This window comes from Haliaeetus leucocephalus, unplaced genomic scaffold (assembly GCF_000737465.1).
Source record: "Haliaeetus leucocephalus isolate CR32 unplaced genomic scaffold, Haliaeetus_leucocephalus-4.0 Scaffold317, whole genome shotgun sequence".
In the NCBI taxonomy this organism is placed as follows: domain Eukaryota; kingdom Metazoa; phylum Chordata; class Aves; order Accipitriformes; family Accipitridae; genus Haliaeetus; species Haliaeetus leucocephalus.
In genome coordinates, this window is record NW_010972753.1 from 6,209,057 (window position 1) to 6,226,144 (window position 17,088).

Here is a 17,088-nt window from a genome sequence, read left to right on the forward strand (position 1 = left end):
TTTTCTCCATCTGTTCAACAGAAGAAAAACAGTCATTGAAGAAACCAGAAGAAACTCAGATTCAAAGAGCCAAACTTTCTATGCTTCAGCTTTGCGGCCGGGGGGGGGGTGGTTCACATTTTTTGATTCATAAGATTTTCCTGAAATGGAATCAGACCTAACACAGTATCCCAAGCATGATCGTTCATATCTACAGCAGAGTTATGAAAGGAAGTTCGCACTTTAGATAAAACAGTGTATAAAATTTCAGAACATAAAATATGATTGACCCAATAATCTCACCTAAAATATCACTACAGATGTGGGAGTGGGAATGAACAGCTACTGCCAGGAAGAACTTTTCCAAAGCCCCTGCCTTGCGGCATTACAGGTCAGGCAGTGAACACTATTCATCTCACAGGACTAACCAACTGGTTAGTTCATGAGGTCTCACCTCTCATGAGGTTTGAGGCGAGGCAAAACCAGCAATTACACAAAATTAGGTACAGAAGAAATCATAAAGAAGTTAGCGTTTACCATATTTTTCCTGTGGGCAGAATGGTGACTGATTTCAGCGTATAAAACAGTGTGGCATTAACGGTTTTTATATCTTACCCATTGTATGTCTTGACTTTAGAGTTACGAATAAACTTTACACTCCTTAATATTAAATTTCTACAGCTCATTCTTTCATCACTTGCTATAGCACACTTGCATTTTATTTCTTCAGTTCTGTTATGCGTCATCACCTCTCCAGTTCGCGTGTGTGTGCATGTGTGAAATAACTACAGCAGCGCAATAATGCAGTGTTGTTGAAAAAAATCCAAACCTCTCCATAGAAGAATTTGGGAGGAATATCATAAAGATCCACTAGAAGGAGCCAGCACTATATCTAATACCAAAACAGTACAGTCACTTAGAGATTCATTGGTTAAGGGTCAAATAATCTCCTTGCTGCTGAGAAAAATGATATTTTTTTTTTGTCTGCTACTTTCTTTTAAATTTCATAATCAAGTACAGAAAGTGTACAGTAGTCACTGACATGCTACATAGCTTTAATAAGGAATAAAGTCAACTTTCTATTGTGGTTTAGCATTTTCCCCCTTTTGAAACATGCATTTTATTACAAGTATTGTAAATAATGTTATACCTGGTATTGATATATTCTGTGTTGCAAAATGAACAGTTCACCACATGATGAAAAACTAGATACACTAAAGTAGCTACTTTCTTTGATGAGCTTTATGGAGTTAAATTTCTATTCTATGAAAATCCAGAGCAGATTCTCTCCTGCAATTAAGCTCTCTCTTCTCTCCACTGACTGAGGTACAACAGCCCTGTCTTATAACCTGCCTAAACAAAGACAGTTTTATGTTCCTAAAAAATCACTGAATCCATCCATAATATGCTAACAAGAGGAGATCTGATGATAGAACTACTCTGAGTATAACCTTTGCTTCTGAATAGGGTACCTTCCCTTGTTTTCCTATTAATTTAAAATATATAATGCACTGACAATTTCTGAAAGACTAATTCAATTGCAAAAAAAGACCACCTAAACTGCACTACTAGTTTAGCATGACAAAAGCAAATACAAAAGTAGAAAAGCAAAATATATACACCTATTCTTTGCATGCTAGTCAGGCAAATTGACTTCTTGTCATGAACACTTACTGGTCTGGAGTCGCTTTTCTCTGGCATGCATGTCAGCAAGTATTTGTTTGAAATGGCTGGTAAAAGCAGCAAGGTCAGCATCCAGAAACACTGGCCCTTGTTCTTTCTCTTTGAGTGCTTGACTTTGAGCCTTTAGCCGTTCAATTTGAGGCTGAAGGGTTGACATTCGGATGATTTCGTCCTGCGAGTTTGAACAAAAAACATCAAGATAAAGCTGTCCGACAAATGAAATCACTAGTGCCATGAAATCACCACTGTTTCAATGCACATTACACAACTGTTTTGCTTCCAACTACACCAGTTACAGTAAGAACAAATTCAATGTTTTTCATCTTTTCTCACAAATCCATACCTCTGTTCCCGATGTGATGCTCTTACCATTGTTTAAAGTCACTTTCACATGACATTATCATGTTAGTAGCGTAATGCTCAAAGAAAACGAGATAGATTATACATTAATATTCCATGCCTAAGGAGCATCCTTTTCATGTGGAGCTGGGAAGACAAAAACTCCACATGTCCCATAATCCTGGGCTCACATCTGTTAGATTATGTACAGGCTAAATAGCATGAAGCAGGAAAAGGAGAGGTGAAGATGCACAGTGATTTCTAGCAGCCCCAGAGTAACACTTTGCAGGTTGAGGTTAGAATCAAATTGAATTGAATAGACTATAGACTATTTCAGTTGGAAGGGACCTACAACAAATCATCTAGTCCAACTGCCAGACCACTTCAGGGCTGACCAAGTCAAAGCATGTTATTAAGGGCATTGTCCAAATGCCTCTTAAACACTGACAGCCTTGGTGCACCAACCACCTCTCTAGGAAGCCTGTTCCAGTATTTCAGCACCCTCTCTGTAAATAAATGTTTCCTAATGTCCAGTCTAAACCTCCCCTGGTGCAGCTTTGACCATTCCCACGTGTCCTGGCACTGCATCCCAGGGAGAAGAGCTCAGCACCTCCCTCTCTACGTCCCCTCCTGAGGAAGCTGTAGAGAGCAATGAGGTTGTGCTTTTGTGCTTTCAGGAAACCTTGTACACACCGTGACACTTGCAACTACTGAGTAAAAAGAAATGAGGAAAGTAAGCAAAACGTACAGTTCATAGTAGAGCTACTCTAAGAAAAGCTTTCTGCAAGAAAACAGAGAACCCTTGTAAGCACAATGCCAGCTTGGAAATTCCTGAAAATAGAAGTAATAGCATAGATCTAAATTTGGGGTTCAAACATTGTTTTCAGTCTGAGAACTTCTGGAGCCAGAGATTTCATAACGTCAAACTTCTACTAGTATGTCATGCAATTTATAATTCATTACTACATCTCAATAGTTTCCTGTCAATATTAGCTTGTAAGTAATCCCCATCCACAGACTTGTCTGCATAAGAGGGATAAGCAAATTTCTGTGATGGTGCAGAACACAAGTGAAAACAGTTAGGGGGAATAATAAGTGAATTGGTGTGTCCATTTTTGCACAACTACTGTAATTCTGTCATATGATGACAGAAGAATATTCCTCCATTTGACTACACAATCCACCCTGCATCAAAATGCAGGATATGTTACAAGTGGTCTGCAATGGCAGAATTTTGGACTTGACCATGAAGACAATTTTCTGGCCCAGATCCTTATGACAGAGGTGATGAGCAACAGTTTCCTCATGAAGAACCAAAGACACAGATTCTTAAAGAGGAAAAAAAAAAAAAAAAAAAGGAAAAGAGTTTAGGGGCATAGTTCCCTAGCTTTAGGTATCTAAGTAGCTATATAACTAAATATTTGGGGCAGAGCTTTAAATACCCATATGCTAGGTTCTGTTGCCTCTTTATTTCTTTACCAATCTTTCCTTTTCCTTGAATAAATATTTTCAATAATTACCTTGAAAATGGATAAGGAGTCCATTTTCCACTTTTATGTTGAAATAGTGTAGGTCATAACCTGGCCCACTGTTGGAACACCTATGAAGTACAATACCATAAAAAACTTGGAGAAGAATCTCTAACCTTGCATTTTTCCAACTGAGTTTTTACTATAGCAGGATCTGTTGCTGGTGTGGGTTGTGCTTTCAGCCAGTTTTCTGCAGTAATTGCTGTCTGCTCCAGTTGCTGCAGCTGGGAGTAGAAGTCAATGATGTTATTTTGGTACTCCAGCCATGCCAGTCTTTCACTCAGCAACTGACAGAACTCAATCCAGCGGCTCTTCAGCTGCTCTGAGGCTTGTCTAATGTTGTCAGCATTCAGACCCTCTAGAAAGAAAACAAGAGAAGACAACACTTAAATAAGTCACAAAGAAAAAAACTAAAATAATTTAAAAATTCAATTTCTGTATTTGAGAGCTCATAAATCCAGTTAATGATTTATCATCAAACAACAGTCCTGAACATACAGATGTTACACATTAGTGGAGAAAGCATTCCAAAAATATTTTAAGTTGCTGCCAGGGTACTTTCGTTGCTATGGGAATGAATTATAAAGTGCATTAAAGTACAAGAATGGGAATAAAGCAGAAAGTAGAGATACAATACATAAAGCTAATTAAAACTGCCATAAGAAATAAGGAAATGCCTGACAGCTGGATTTTGAAAACTACGTCTGGACTGTAATTAGACTTTAATGTACAAGACTGTTGGGTTTTTTTATAAAAAGACCAATTTAAATGAATGGGAACTATATTCCGCAGTTATTTTGATGTTTTTGATAATCCAACCCTTAAGTTTTGCGTTACATATTACTTTAGAAATATCATAAACCCTAAGGAATAAACATATGATCAGATCAAACCTCCATCTAGGCCAGTCCCGTGTGTCCAACAGTGACCATCAGTAAATATTAAGCAAAGACTGAGAGCTGGGAAGCCATGGGTGACCCTTCTCTACGATTATTTTCAGACAGGTTTGGTTTCTCTGATATAGTTTGCCTATTTCTGTCTATTGTTCAATAATCACCCTTTAATTAAAGTTCATAGAAGAAAACTGACTTTAGTTATTGCAGACAAGGCAATTAAGAACTATTTAAAGGCAAAAGAGCTCTATACACTCTGTGAAGAAAGGAAGGCAATATATGCCAAAGATAATCAAAGGGGTCTTACAATAACATAATTTATAATTATTGCAAAACTTGAACTCAGGTTGAGTTCAAAACAATATTAACTTAAGCATCTCATTTATTTTGCAGAGGAAGTTTAAATGTAATCCCTAACCTTTTTTACTGGCATGACATGTAATGATGCACACAACAATAGGACCAATATTGATTTCAAAATTGATAAACTTCTCAATCCATTGAGTAATGCTATATGCTTAAGACATTAACATCATCATCACTTAGTCATACACTAGTTAACCAGTAAAACAGAAGGTACGTTTTTATCAAAATAATCAAGTTTAGAGTGTTTCTCTCTCTCTTAAAAACAAGTTTAAAAGCAAATGAGACAAAAGCCTTCAGTGCTATACTTCGTGATTTTTGATATGCCGTCAATATGGTTTACCTTATTTGCAACCTGTACTTCCAATCTGCAGGAAAATTTCTTTATCAGGGATAAAAAATAGTAAAGTTCATGAGCAATTTTTGAAGGCAGAACATCAGAACTGGAGTCCTAATTACAGCTAAATGCCTTAAATAAAAAAAGTACTGGAAATTCATTATAATAAAATTTTCTAAGGAATTACTATAATGCATACTATATGGTAAACTGCACTAAATGATAATCTGGGATCGTGTCTGTTGCGGAGCACCGTAGTTCTCTGGCAAATCCTATTCTGGATTCAGCTCAAGGCTATTCCATTCAGATTCGCTTGGGAACAGCCCACTCGGAATCAGACTGCGCAGTACCTGACAGTGGTTCCCTGGACATGCTCTGTTTTTGGGATGTTGCCCTAGACAAGCAAATTATACATGATTTCAAGAAGTACAAGCAAAAATGTAGAAAGGCAGGAAGTTCGGTACTACTGGGAGATAACGGCAACTGTGGTGGTTGGAGTGGCTATACACACACATTATACTCCCGAAACTGGATAGCACAATTTAAAGGGATCTTATACCATAAAGAGGTAAACTGTATTTTGACACATCTTAATAAAATCCAACAGTGATCTGGTCTTCTGTGTGCGTGTGTTTGCATCTGGAGATGTCATATGCATAACTACATTTTCTTAAAGCGTAATGTCTAAAGAACCTATAGCAAAATGTGAAGAGGCAGCATAAACCTGAATGGCACAGCACATCTGAATAACAACAATCAAAGATGACCAGGCACACAGATACTGAATCTTGCCAACAGCAAGAACAAACACATATATATAAGATAAGCCTTTAACTATGCTATATTTCAACAATTGCTTCTGTCCTGTTGTGACTTTGGGTATAAAAATGCTGTGTACTCATAACAGAGAGCAGGCATCTTTGCCACTGTGTCCATGATTACCTCTGAACCTGGAAGACACTGCCTAGGAGTTTGGCAGAGTAGATATAAAAAGATTACTTTTATTTATTCCTCCTTTCCTCTCTTTTCAGCTGCCACAGTCTCCAAAGTACCCTTAGGCAAGACTACGATTAGCAGGGGAAGTGCAGTCATGGATTCTCCTTACATAATAATACTTTTCACTGTAGTATTTTCTTCAAGGATTCAGAGGACTGTATTTCAGATGAAAACCTAGATTAATCAGATCCTCTTTACTTCTTTTCACTCACATGGTCCTCTTAATATAACACTTAAATATGGGCAAATACCCCAAATTATTCAATTTTCTTTAATTCTTTTCTTTATTATCTAAACTTTGAGTCTAAATGTGATTCCACAAAGAAATGTTTTTGCTCTTCATGTAACTGAAGTGGACAGTACAAGACTGGAGCGTCCAGAGCCATGGTTGGTAAAAGATTGCAGAGGTGCACCTCTGCAACACAATATCCTACTGAAAGGAAGACCCATCTGAAAATCTCCATAGGATGCATTTTTAAAACTTTCTTAATTCATAGTCTGCTTTTGTAACTCAAAGTTGTCTGTCAGGTGTTGGTATGCCATTTCCAGAAAGGTGTAAGAAAATGGCCATTACTTGCACTTGAAATCATTTGGGCAAATTTGTCAAAATTTTGTCTTATTTTGAAAAAAGCTAGTCTTCCATCTTATTGAAAATGACAAATTAATAACTATTTGAAGTAGTTGATGCAATGAGGGCATAATTTTAGTGTTTTTATTTGCTCATTAAATTGGTGAAAATCAAGAATTTGAAACTTACTTCCATGAGAACTACTGATTTCTTCATTATCTTTAGCAACCACCAGCTTTCATTCATGATGTTAATACCAATCCCCTTACTCTGCTTCACTCATGGCAGCAAGACATACCAAAAGTTGACAAGCAGGAGAAGAAACAATATAAAACCCATTCTCTGGTAAAACAATATTATTTTAGGAATAATGGTTCATAATCCTTTCATGTTTCATATTTTAAAAGCTTCATATATAATCAGTGAATAAATATACTGTACCCAGATGAAACAGATCATTATCTGAAGTGCATGCATTAATTTTATTACCTTGTGTACTGCGCATAACAAATTGTGTCTGAATATTTTTAATTGTGCAGCACCTTACATGCAAGTACTTTGGAATTGCCACTTAATATGAAGTATATCTTATTAAGTGCATTTATCATTTGCTATAGTTCTATGATAGAATAATGTAGCATTATCTGTGTTTTTATAGCTTTTGACTCATAAGCGTATGTGAAATAGTAACTCACAAGATGATATATGTATTCCACAGAACAGTGGCACTTAACAATTATGTGTATTATCACAACAAATTCATTTGTATTCACTTTAATGCTGCCTATCAAAATTCTCTGAGTATTCATTCTGATGCCCTATTTATTTTATTCTAAACTACTATAATAGTCAAGTGTCCTCTCAAACTGCTAAACTGCTTCACTCATGCATCAACAGATTTGTTATTCTATTTTAGAATAGAATTTAGAAAAGAAAATCAGAAAAGAGTTTTTTCCTAGAAACACTGGCAAACAGAAGATGTAAGTTTTCATTGACTGTAATCATCAGGCTTCTTTAAAAGCACAGGCAAGGAGAGGCAGAGCATGGCCCACATAGAAGATGGGTGGCTGGGTAAAGAATCATTCACCAAAAGCATCAATGATTTCCCCCGTGATGGGAAAAGTCCTTCAAAGGGCAATGTGCAGACACACTGCTTACAAACACAAGAATAGCTACGCTGTGTGAGATGGCAGTTCTTTCTAGTGCAAAATACTTTTGCTGACATTGGCTGAAAGCATTTACCTAAGGCAAGAATAGTGCCCTGTATAAATACATTTCCTCAGACTGTTTTCCTCTGTGCTAAGAACAAATAAATGAAACCCTAAACAAACCAATCCAATTCTCTCCAGAATTTGAATCCTGTTTTTTTTTTAATTTATTCCCCCTCCTATCACAGTAAAAATAAAAGAAAGAAAATAGATATAAATGATACGACAATGAAATTCACCACCATTCTGAACTCTCTCCTGTAATCCACCAGAGATCTTAATCTTTTTATGCTCTTCATCTGTTACATTCAGAATCTTGTTTACGAGCAAAGAGAGGAAGCACATTTTATACGTAAGTAAAGCCAGGAATTTAGTGATAGCATAACTGGAATCTTAAAAGTCTAATCATTGTTAGTCCAGACCTAATCGATACACAATAAGTAAAAAATAACAATGCAGTTAAACTTGTCATCACTTGACTTCACAACTGATCTATGCCTTAAATCTGTTTGCCTCGTATAGTCTTTTAATTACAGATTACCCTGCAAATGCATGACAATCATCAACCAGTTCTCTCGGGCACAAAAACATGTCGCAAAAAATTGACAGATTTTTTTATATGGTCAGCCATGGAAAACTGCCCAAATGATTTCAAAGAGAGTGCAGATGTTACCAGGCTCCCTTCAGTCTATTCACTGAACCTGGGAAGGGAATCCTTGCAACAGTTGTTACAGTAATGATAATTAAATACGCCCCACACATTAAATATAGTCACTTCTAAAATATTACACTTTCATACTTAAGCAAGATAATCTTAGGATTCCATCAAATTCGTTTAGCTTGGCCAGTCAGTACCCCAAACTCAAAGCATTTCATTTTTAGGAATTCAATACTTGGTTCTTCATTATAACAATTTACTATAAAATTTGTGTTCTGAAGCTCAGTGCATTCAACATCTATATTTCTGGTAATCATATCAGTATGACAGATGTTGGCCCCAGTTTAATATTTTATTGCAAAGTTAGACTTTTTTTAATATCAAGGACAATGGCGTGACTTACAAGTTCACTTCCATCTACCTTTCTTTGTTTTTTCTTTTTCCCTTAAAAATATCTAAAAGTTCAAAAGAATGACATAACAGAATAATTCTTTTTGAAAAATCAATAATAAAAATAAAAAACTTACAACTAATTTTCTTTTTTAAGAGTCGTATAAGCTTTGACATTTATTATCTTTGAAAAGTTGAATGCCAAAAACCTCTTCCAAAACCCAATAAAATGTTATATTTTCTATGATACAGAAGATTACATCAATATGTATATTACAAAACATACATAGCGTAAGTCAGAAAGCACTTTTTTCAAACTGTTCAGAGTAATGCCTTCAGAGCTTTCTAACTCAGATGAGTTAATGTACCTTCAAAACTCAGCATACTCAGAAAATAAGATTACAACTTAAGTCTCTGCACAGAACAGATTGTTAATATACAGTTCATTACTGCAAGCAAGTTTTACACACAATTCTTTTCATGGTACTAAAGTGGTAAGATATTTTTTCTCTTTTCTAATTAACAGATATAACATTCAGAAATAATAAAAGAAATATAAGGCAATATTACTTTACTGTTCCATTTAGACAGTATTTGCTAATATAAGTCTCGTGATAAATATGAACCTGTGCGTTTATCAAATCCCTAAGAAGATTATCTAAATCAACTCCCATGTAATTACCATTCACCATCTGTTCCACCAGGGCCTCAGCTGATCTGCTGGCATCTTGCAGTTTTCTGTACTTCTCAGGCTTTTCTCGCTGGATGGCCTGCAGCATGACAGGAAAGGTGAGTATTTCAACAGAGGGATTTTGAAGAGGAAAGTAATTAATCTCAGGGATGTCTTCTGATTTCTCGAGACCATTTAACCTGTCATATTGCTCTGCCAGCCTCCCGATTTGCAACGAAAGCAGCAAGTACCACATACCATCAGGAAGGGAGTCAGTCATAAAGTCAAATACATAAACCGAGAATCTGAACACAGCAGAGTTGACAGATGATACACCTCAGTAGTTTACAGACAAATAAAAGACATACAAATTAAGAGCTATTCAAAGCCCAATATTTCAGAATAAAAATATTTGTCCAACAGAAATTCCTTGTGGAAGAATAAATTTGCTCATTTCTCATGATAACAGCAAGAATTGAGCATGCTAACCAAATCAAGGGTTTCATAGCATACTACAGTATTGAACTCATATACCATTGGATTGCTGACTTCACTCTTCTGTTTGAAAAAAAAAAACAACCAAACAACCCTGTAAAATGCATATTGAAGTAGATATCTAACATATAGATGAACATATATAGCAGACATCCATGCATGAGCTACCAAGTAAGAATGAGAGTTAACTGCAGAATTAACCCAGGCTTCTAGTTATGTTTTGTATCTAATACTCTCAAATTCACCTTTCTGTACTCAGAAATTTCTCACCCACATTCAGGCTAGCTGGTCATGGCTGGTAAAGGTTACCTGCTAAAGTTTCAGGATATAGTAGGAGCCTAAGTTTCTAATTTCATTTTGGGCTGGTAGCAATACAGATGGAAAGTAAAATCATTTTAGATCTGACAGCTCCTTAATGCTGTCTCATAATTAACATCATGAAGTCACTCCATTGATTTGAAACTAATTTAGTTGTATAATTTAGGTGTAATCTAGAAGCTCTAAATCCGAAGCCCAAAGAAGCAGCATGGGGCCACAGTCAGGTTTAGTACCAAAAATAAAACAGACTATGTACCTCCCAGAGATCCTGACCAACACAGGCTCCTGTAAATCAGAGTCCTTCACTTTACGGCAGCAGATACACACATACAAAAGAATATGCCACCACAAATCCTACATGACACGTATGGAAAGATAACACACAACCCTGGCTATGGCTTCTCAGTCTGGCTGACCCCGCTAGGCTTCCCGATCACCTTGATTATTTCCACAGCAAAGGTATATTCTGTGTGACTTGACTCTTTGGGGGGAAAAGGTTCCTTACAACCGGAAAGAAACCTCAAGTAGGTGTCTAAGAATGCATTTAGTAGAACAACCTTATACAAGTACATTTGAAAATGTTATTTTTCAAATAGATTGCTATGCTTGGGAAGAATTAATATAAAAACCTTTGAATAAATTCTCTTAAAAGAACTTTTAAAGTGTGATGCTTAAAACATCTTCAGTTTAATAAACAGCAGCTCCCTGGAAGACCTTCCTAGGCGAGGAGACGCTCAGAACTTTAAAGAGAGATTTTCAGTTAAATTCACACATTTCCACAGCCTACTTATAAGCGCCATTCATTTGTGCATGTAGAAATGATTAAACGGCAGGCTTTCTAACAATATGCCAAAGCTTCTATCAAACACTTTCAATAATACAATTTTGTATAAATATAATATATAAAGAAACGATATTTAGAGAAGAATTAAGGATGGAAGTATTTTAGATTTTATAAACATATCTTTAATAGATACCTAAAGAATCACTGAAAGATTATGAAGTTTAATCCCAATGAAAGATGACTGTATTCATTATTTATAGTTTTTGGAGGTCAATAAACTCTTCTACCATTCCACTCTGCAATTTAAATATTTTCCAAATTTAAAAAAAATAAAATAGTCTATTAATTCTCTGCAGAGTTCCAAAATTTCTTATAGAATCTTAATTAATACTACTCTGTCTATAATGCCAGGTATAATTAGCATGAGTCTAACTACAGAGAACTCAAAGGAATCATTAAAACACTAAAATATACTGAAAATAATTTTACTCCGTCTGTAATGCCAGATGTGTAATCATCATGAGTGCAACTGTAGCGAGCACAAATGAATCATAAAAAAACCCCTACGATATAATAAAAATCAGCTTTTTGAAGTAGAAAAATGATATGACACTGAAGCCTGTGGCAATGAACCCTTCAGTGTCCAGTAATATGCTATGTGTGCAGAAAAATGTGGAGAAATGTCCATCTTTCTCCTGAAAGATTAGTTTCCAGGTCCTGATAGAAAACAGAAGCACTATATGTGAAGCCCTTAAATAAACATGAAAATTTGGGATATATCAAACTTTCTGTCAATTACTACATTCATTTTTATGTAATTGGCTTATATCATAAAAATGAAGTTCCAACCCTGGTTACAAGAAGACGTATGCTCGCACACAAAGCACAATGCTAGCCAAAGGAGAAAAGACTGTCCTCTTGTTCCTCATACAAAGACAAATGACCTGAGCTGGAGAGAAAGGAGGAAATTCACCCTAATTAACTTATAGCACTAATCACATAGTCCTGCCATTACTCTGCACACGCTGCCATTGTTTGCCTAGCCTCCAAATTGTGTCTTGATTTTTAAGCCCGGCAGAAGAAAGATTGCCATCAGCATGTGCAAAGTGCCTAGAAATGAAGGGAGTAGGAGTCCTGGAAACACCTCTCCTTTATCTCTTTGGCTCTGTTTTGTTCTTTTTTTCCTTTAGAGAAAGGGGCTATGCTCTCGATTCAGGTTCATTCGTGACATGAGTAGGCTGGGATAAGTTTAAAGAGGTTTGTGATGTTTTGAAACTCTTACATTCTGTACATTTTAATCAACGCTTCTTTTGATGAAAAGTTAAGGTAGCGGCAAAGTCCCTTCCAAATATTTCCAAAAATAAAAAACTTTCCCATTTGTTTACTCTTTTTTTCTGTAAAAGATACTTCAGAAAAAATACACCAATATGAGAAAAAAGGTTACCTTTACAGGCTTTTGTCCAATCAGAGATTAATTCTCCTTTGGACTATTTTGTAACTGGCAATGCAAATGTATAATAGCCTAGTTTTAACTGATTGAGTAACGCTAAAAATTCACCTTTAGCTAAATGTCAGCCGAAGGTGAAGAGGCTATTTTCACAATGCTAAGTGTTTTATTTGACCCCGAGATTTTAGCTGGCAGTTAATGACTTCATAACCTAGAAAACACTGATGGTCTGAGGAATTCGGATGTTATTCATATCAAATCAACATCCTATTCTGAGCGCTCTCTGGAAGGATGCACGGTAGCAGTGCTCCCTGACCTCCTGTGACTCTGCCCAATTAACCCCGAGGGCAGGAGATGGCAACATTTTCATCTCTGGCTCTGACAAGTGATTCAGCTTTCAAATACCCAGGCCCAACAAAGCATGTCTGAAAAAGGTCACCAAAACAAAATGAACAAACAAGAACCGGGCTTTTGAGAATGCCAGGAGAACAAATTTAATTGTCTAGGATATTTGACATTTTCCCTTACATCTGTTCCTTGTGTTTACCTTTGATTCTGAATTTCTAGAACCTTCTTCTTGGCTAACCAAAATTCCTTCCAAGGGGTTTTATTCCCAGTTTATTGATGTACAGTCTCAAATCTGACTTATTATTAAGCAGGATTTTCTATCTAGCAAGTTTTAATTTTTTCCACCTGAATCTTCATATATTTGAACTGGCAATATTGAAAGCTCATTATGGCTTAAGAAAAACAAAAAAGGCCTGAGTCATTGTTAGGTCTAGTTTTAGTAAAATATATGTACTAACTGGAAAATGTTAACAGCATGATACAGCATAACAATGTTTACGGCATTAATGTTTGGATGGCTTTGTTATTTAGGAGTAGTGTGGCTGTTCCACAGTGCAACTTCTATACTTATAGCATCCAGTCTCTCCGGCCAGGTAGGGCAAATATCCTTTTGTAGCAGGGAAGGGCTATAATTTTTTTTGTCTCTTCCCACACATGGGAATGGACTTTCTGTGCATGTCTAATGTTTTCAATCTACATAACACATCTGCCAAAGGCTAATTTCCTGCCAGTATCTGAAGGGCACCTCGCTTAGCAAACAGTCAGTGCATTTCATACAGTCTACTCTTGGCTCCATCTCCCCCAGACCTCCTCTGAGCTGGGATGGGAGAACGTTTTTGAACTTGATGAATCATCAATGATGGCAAAAGAGCTTTCCTTGTGGCCATTGCTTCTGAAGTCTGCGTCCCTCCATCATATAGCTGATGCACTTCCACTCTATCATGTGGAAGTGACCCCTCATCCAAGAAAAATGATGAGTAGGAGCAAGCTGCCACAACAAGAAAAAAAATCATCTAAATAGTAACCTGTCCTCAAAAGAACAGCAGAAAAGAACGCCATTAGGAAAAGGCCCTAACTAGGACTCAGCACCTAACGCGGTGGGCAATAAATGGTAGGTCTGACATCAGCCAAACACAGGTGTTCTGTGCTACACCAATATATATATATATCATCATATAGGGAGAAAACTAAATGATAGCCAGTAAGGGTAAGATGGGACTTCTGCATGCATGTGCATGTGGTCGCATGCATGCATGTATAAGTACAACCCTGGGGTATGACCAGGTATGCAGTACAATACAATCTTTTTCAATTATCGCTAACATCTGTTTTCCTTTTTGGCATTTAATCTTTTTTTTAATATGGCTTCTACAACTTTACTAGAGATTATAATATATTAAAACCCACACTATTTTATTTTCCTTTGATGTGAGGCTCATTTTGAGGGAATTAGAAACAAAAAGTGTTAACAAGCAACAGTGAAATTGCTCAAATCAATGAACTGGACAGTACTTCCTGCTTTGGCTGTTAGTTTTATGGACGGAGACAGAGACCAGACTTGGAAAAGTCAGGTCAGGACAAGCTTTAAAACCTGACATTTTAAAAACCTCAATTTTTTCTTTTTTGAAAAGCATCTACAAAGACATCCATTAACTGAAAACCGTTCAACACAGAATCCATGTAGCGCTTGTCAAGTGCTATCTGTCAGAGTTCTAGCAAATACATACATGTAGTCAGAATGTTTTCTCCCTTAAAAAAATCTAGAAACTTCTACATGTAACTTGATGTTCTCAATAAAATGTTCATTTTAAAAGCAGTGATACTCTATGAAATAAAAACCAGTCTTGGTCTTTAAAAATATTTTCCATGTTAATGAAGGATACACATTCATTTCTCTTATTTCTATTTAGAGTTACTGGTTTGCCTCAGACCCCTCTCAATACAAAGCAGATCCTTTCTCTGCACTACTTTTCAGTAAAGCAGCTGGAAATCAGTTTCTTAAACACTCAGTTATTCAGTTGCCAAGGAGTTCTAAGAAACACCTGAAACACATCTGAAACACCTGCTATCTGCAGTGTCTTGAATTCCAACTTACAATGCTCATGCACTGGTCAAATTCCACACCCCTCTTCCCTCCCTCCCGCTTCATCCAGTATTATGTATGTTTCCACCAACCTAAACGAGATCTGAACAAATGTGGTAGGTAGTGGCCTCGAGCCCCAGTGTTCTTCCTCAGCACCAACAAAGGCAAGGCAAGAGCTAGTGGGAACTCCAGGTAGGACCAAAGGAAGGTCTGTGGTTCACCTACCTCCACCCCTTTAGTTGCAGCGATCACCACCTCCTCGGAAGCAAAGAAAGGAAAGAAGGAGGAAGGTGAACCATGGGTCCTGGATCCTTTAATTCTTTTACCAAGTCTTAGAAACTGATAATATCAGGTGGAACATTCATGTTGGTTAGGGAAACCTGGCAGTGCAGGTATCCAGCGTAATATGTAGGTCAAGATGAGCTAATTTGCCATCCTTGAAATTGTTATGTTCCTCAAAACAGGAATATATGAAGGGGAGACAAGAGCATTTTCTTTTTTCTTTTTCTCCTTTGTTTCTTTTTTAATTTTACCTACAATGAAGATTAGAGCACTCAGAAAATTAACTGTATATCTATTTATGTATTAGATGAATCCTTACCTCAGTATGGAAGCATGTGAACCCATCAAATCTACTCTGTAGATTTGATCCATTTTGCATATATATATATATATATATGTATGTATCTTTCACATAACATGAAGTGGTGCCATAAACTGAATTTGGGATATTACATTCTAATGGATACTTACTAGTGGTAATATTATGACAACATTAACAATTAAATTAAAATTATTGCAAGGAAACTATGATTTAACATGAAATTTTAAAATGTATATTTACAGTCACAAAATTCAGTGTTCCTCAATTTTATCGTAGCTGATTTATGATGGACAAGGAGACAGTGAGAAAAAATGGCAGCAAAATTAACTTCAACACAGTAACTTTGTTCCATCTGTTTGTGTTCTAGGAGTATGTATCACCATATTTTTAAATGAAATTCTATGATATACTATGATACTATAAGAGCTAATTATAAAAAGAACTCCCCTCACTCTTAGTCAGAAAACACAGGCATTTTTGCATCTGTCTACAAAAATTAAATATGGAAGAAAATTTATAATAGTTTAGTTTTCAAGGGCTAAATTCAGAGTATGTGAAACATATACACAAACACAGCCACTCCTTAAGCAGTACAGAATCATTCATTTTGCCAAAAGTAGAAAATTTTTAGTTCAGGCATGGTACTACAACAGAGTTTAAAAAAAAAAAGAAAAAAAAAGAAAAAAGAGACTGGTGATTTTCAGATATATTTTACAGCACTGTAAAAAGAATTGGATACATATTTCCTTTAGCGAACACTAAAAGATGACACTTTTCACATCCTTCAATTTATGCATGCATAATGTCAAATTATGCCGTTAATATAGAACGGTGATGCATGTTTAAGAAGTAATATATAGGCTTTGATTCAACTTTACCAAAGACTTTCATGAATCTAGAATACATTAATTAAATGAGTATGTACGAATAAAAAAAGATCTCTGTATTCAGACAACCTGTGGAGCAATTTTTTTTTTGGTGCCAAAATCTGCAATTTACAGAAATAGCGAGCACTTCTAAATTTCTCTTGGACGTACGGACCACCGGTGCTTGTCAGTCTACATTTGAACTCATTTAAACTTGGACTTTGAAAGCACTTTGACAAGCTTATACAAACTAACAGACATATATACGAGTACTTTCTCCTACATTGACTCTTTCTCTGAGATCTGAGAGATTGCCTTCTTTTCGATATATTGCAAACTCAGGACTCTGAAGCACTGCTTCGGAGCGGGTCATCCAGCTATGGAGCTCTGTTGTATCCGAGTCAAACCTAAGAGACAGAGAATTGCAATAAGACGTTTCATTTCCACAGAGTTTCTGAAAATAGGATTGACAGTAAACACTAACTGGTTGTTTAAACAAGTGACAAAGCAGCAATTTCTCTCAGCAAAAG

At 36.2% G+C, this 17,088-nt stretch overlaps 1 protein-coding gene across 1 annotated transcript in view; it reads right to left on the reverse strand.

Annotated features, from left to right (window-relative positions):
- The window catches only part of DMD (dystrophin), a 1,006,632-nt gene that overhangs the window by 746,019 nt on the left and 243,525 nt on the right, over window positions 1-17,088 (reverse strand). Inside the window, exons 17-20 of the mRNA XM_010571327.1 lie at window positions 16,842-16,965; window positions 9,626-9,713; window positions 3,647-3,888; window positions 1,654-1,834 (exon numbers count right to left, since the gene is read on the reverse strand). Coding sequence (XP_010569629.1) covers window positions 1,654-1,834; window positions 3,647-3,888; window positions 9,626-9,713; window positions 16,842-16,965 — 635 coding nt within the window. The remainder of the gene's footprint in view (window positions 1-1,653; window positions 1,835-3,646; window positions 3,889-9,625; window positions 9,714-16,841; window positions 16,966-17,088) is intronic.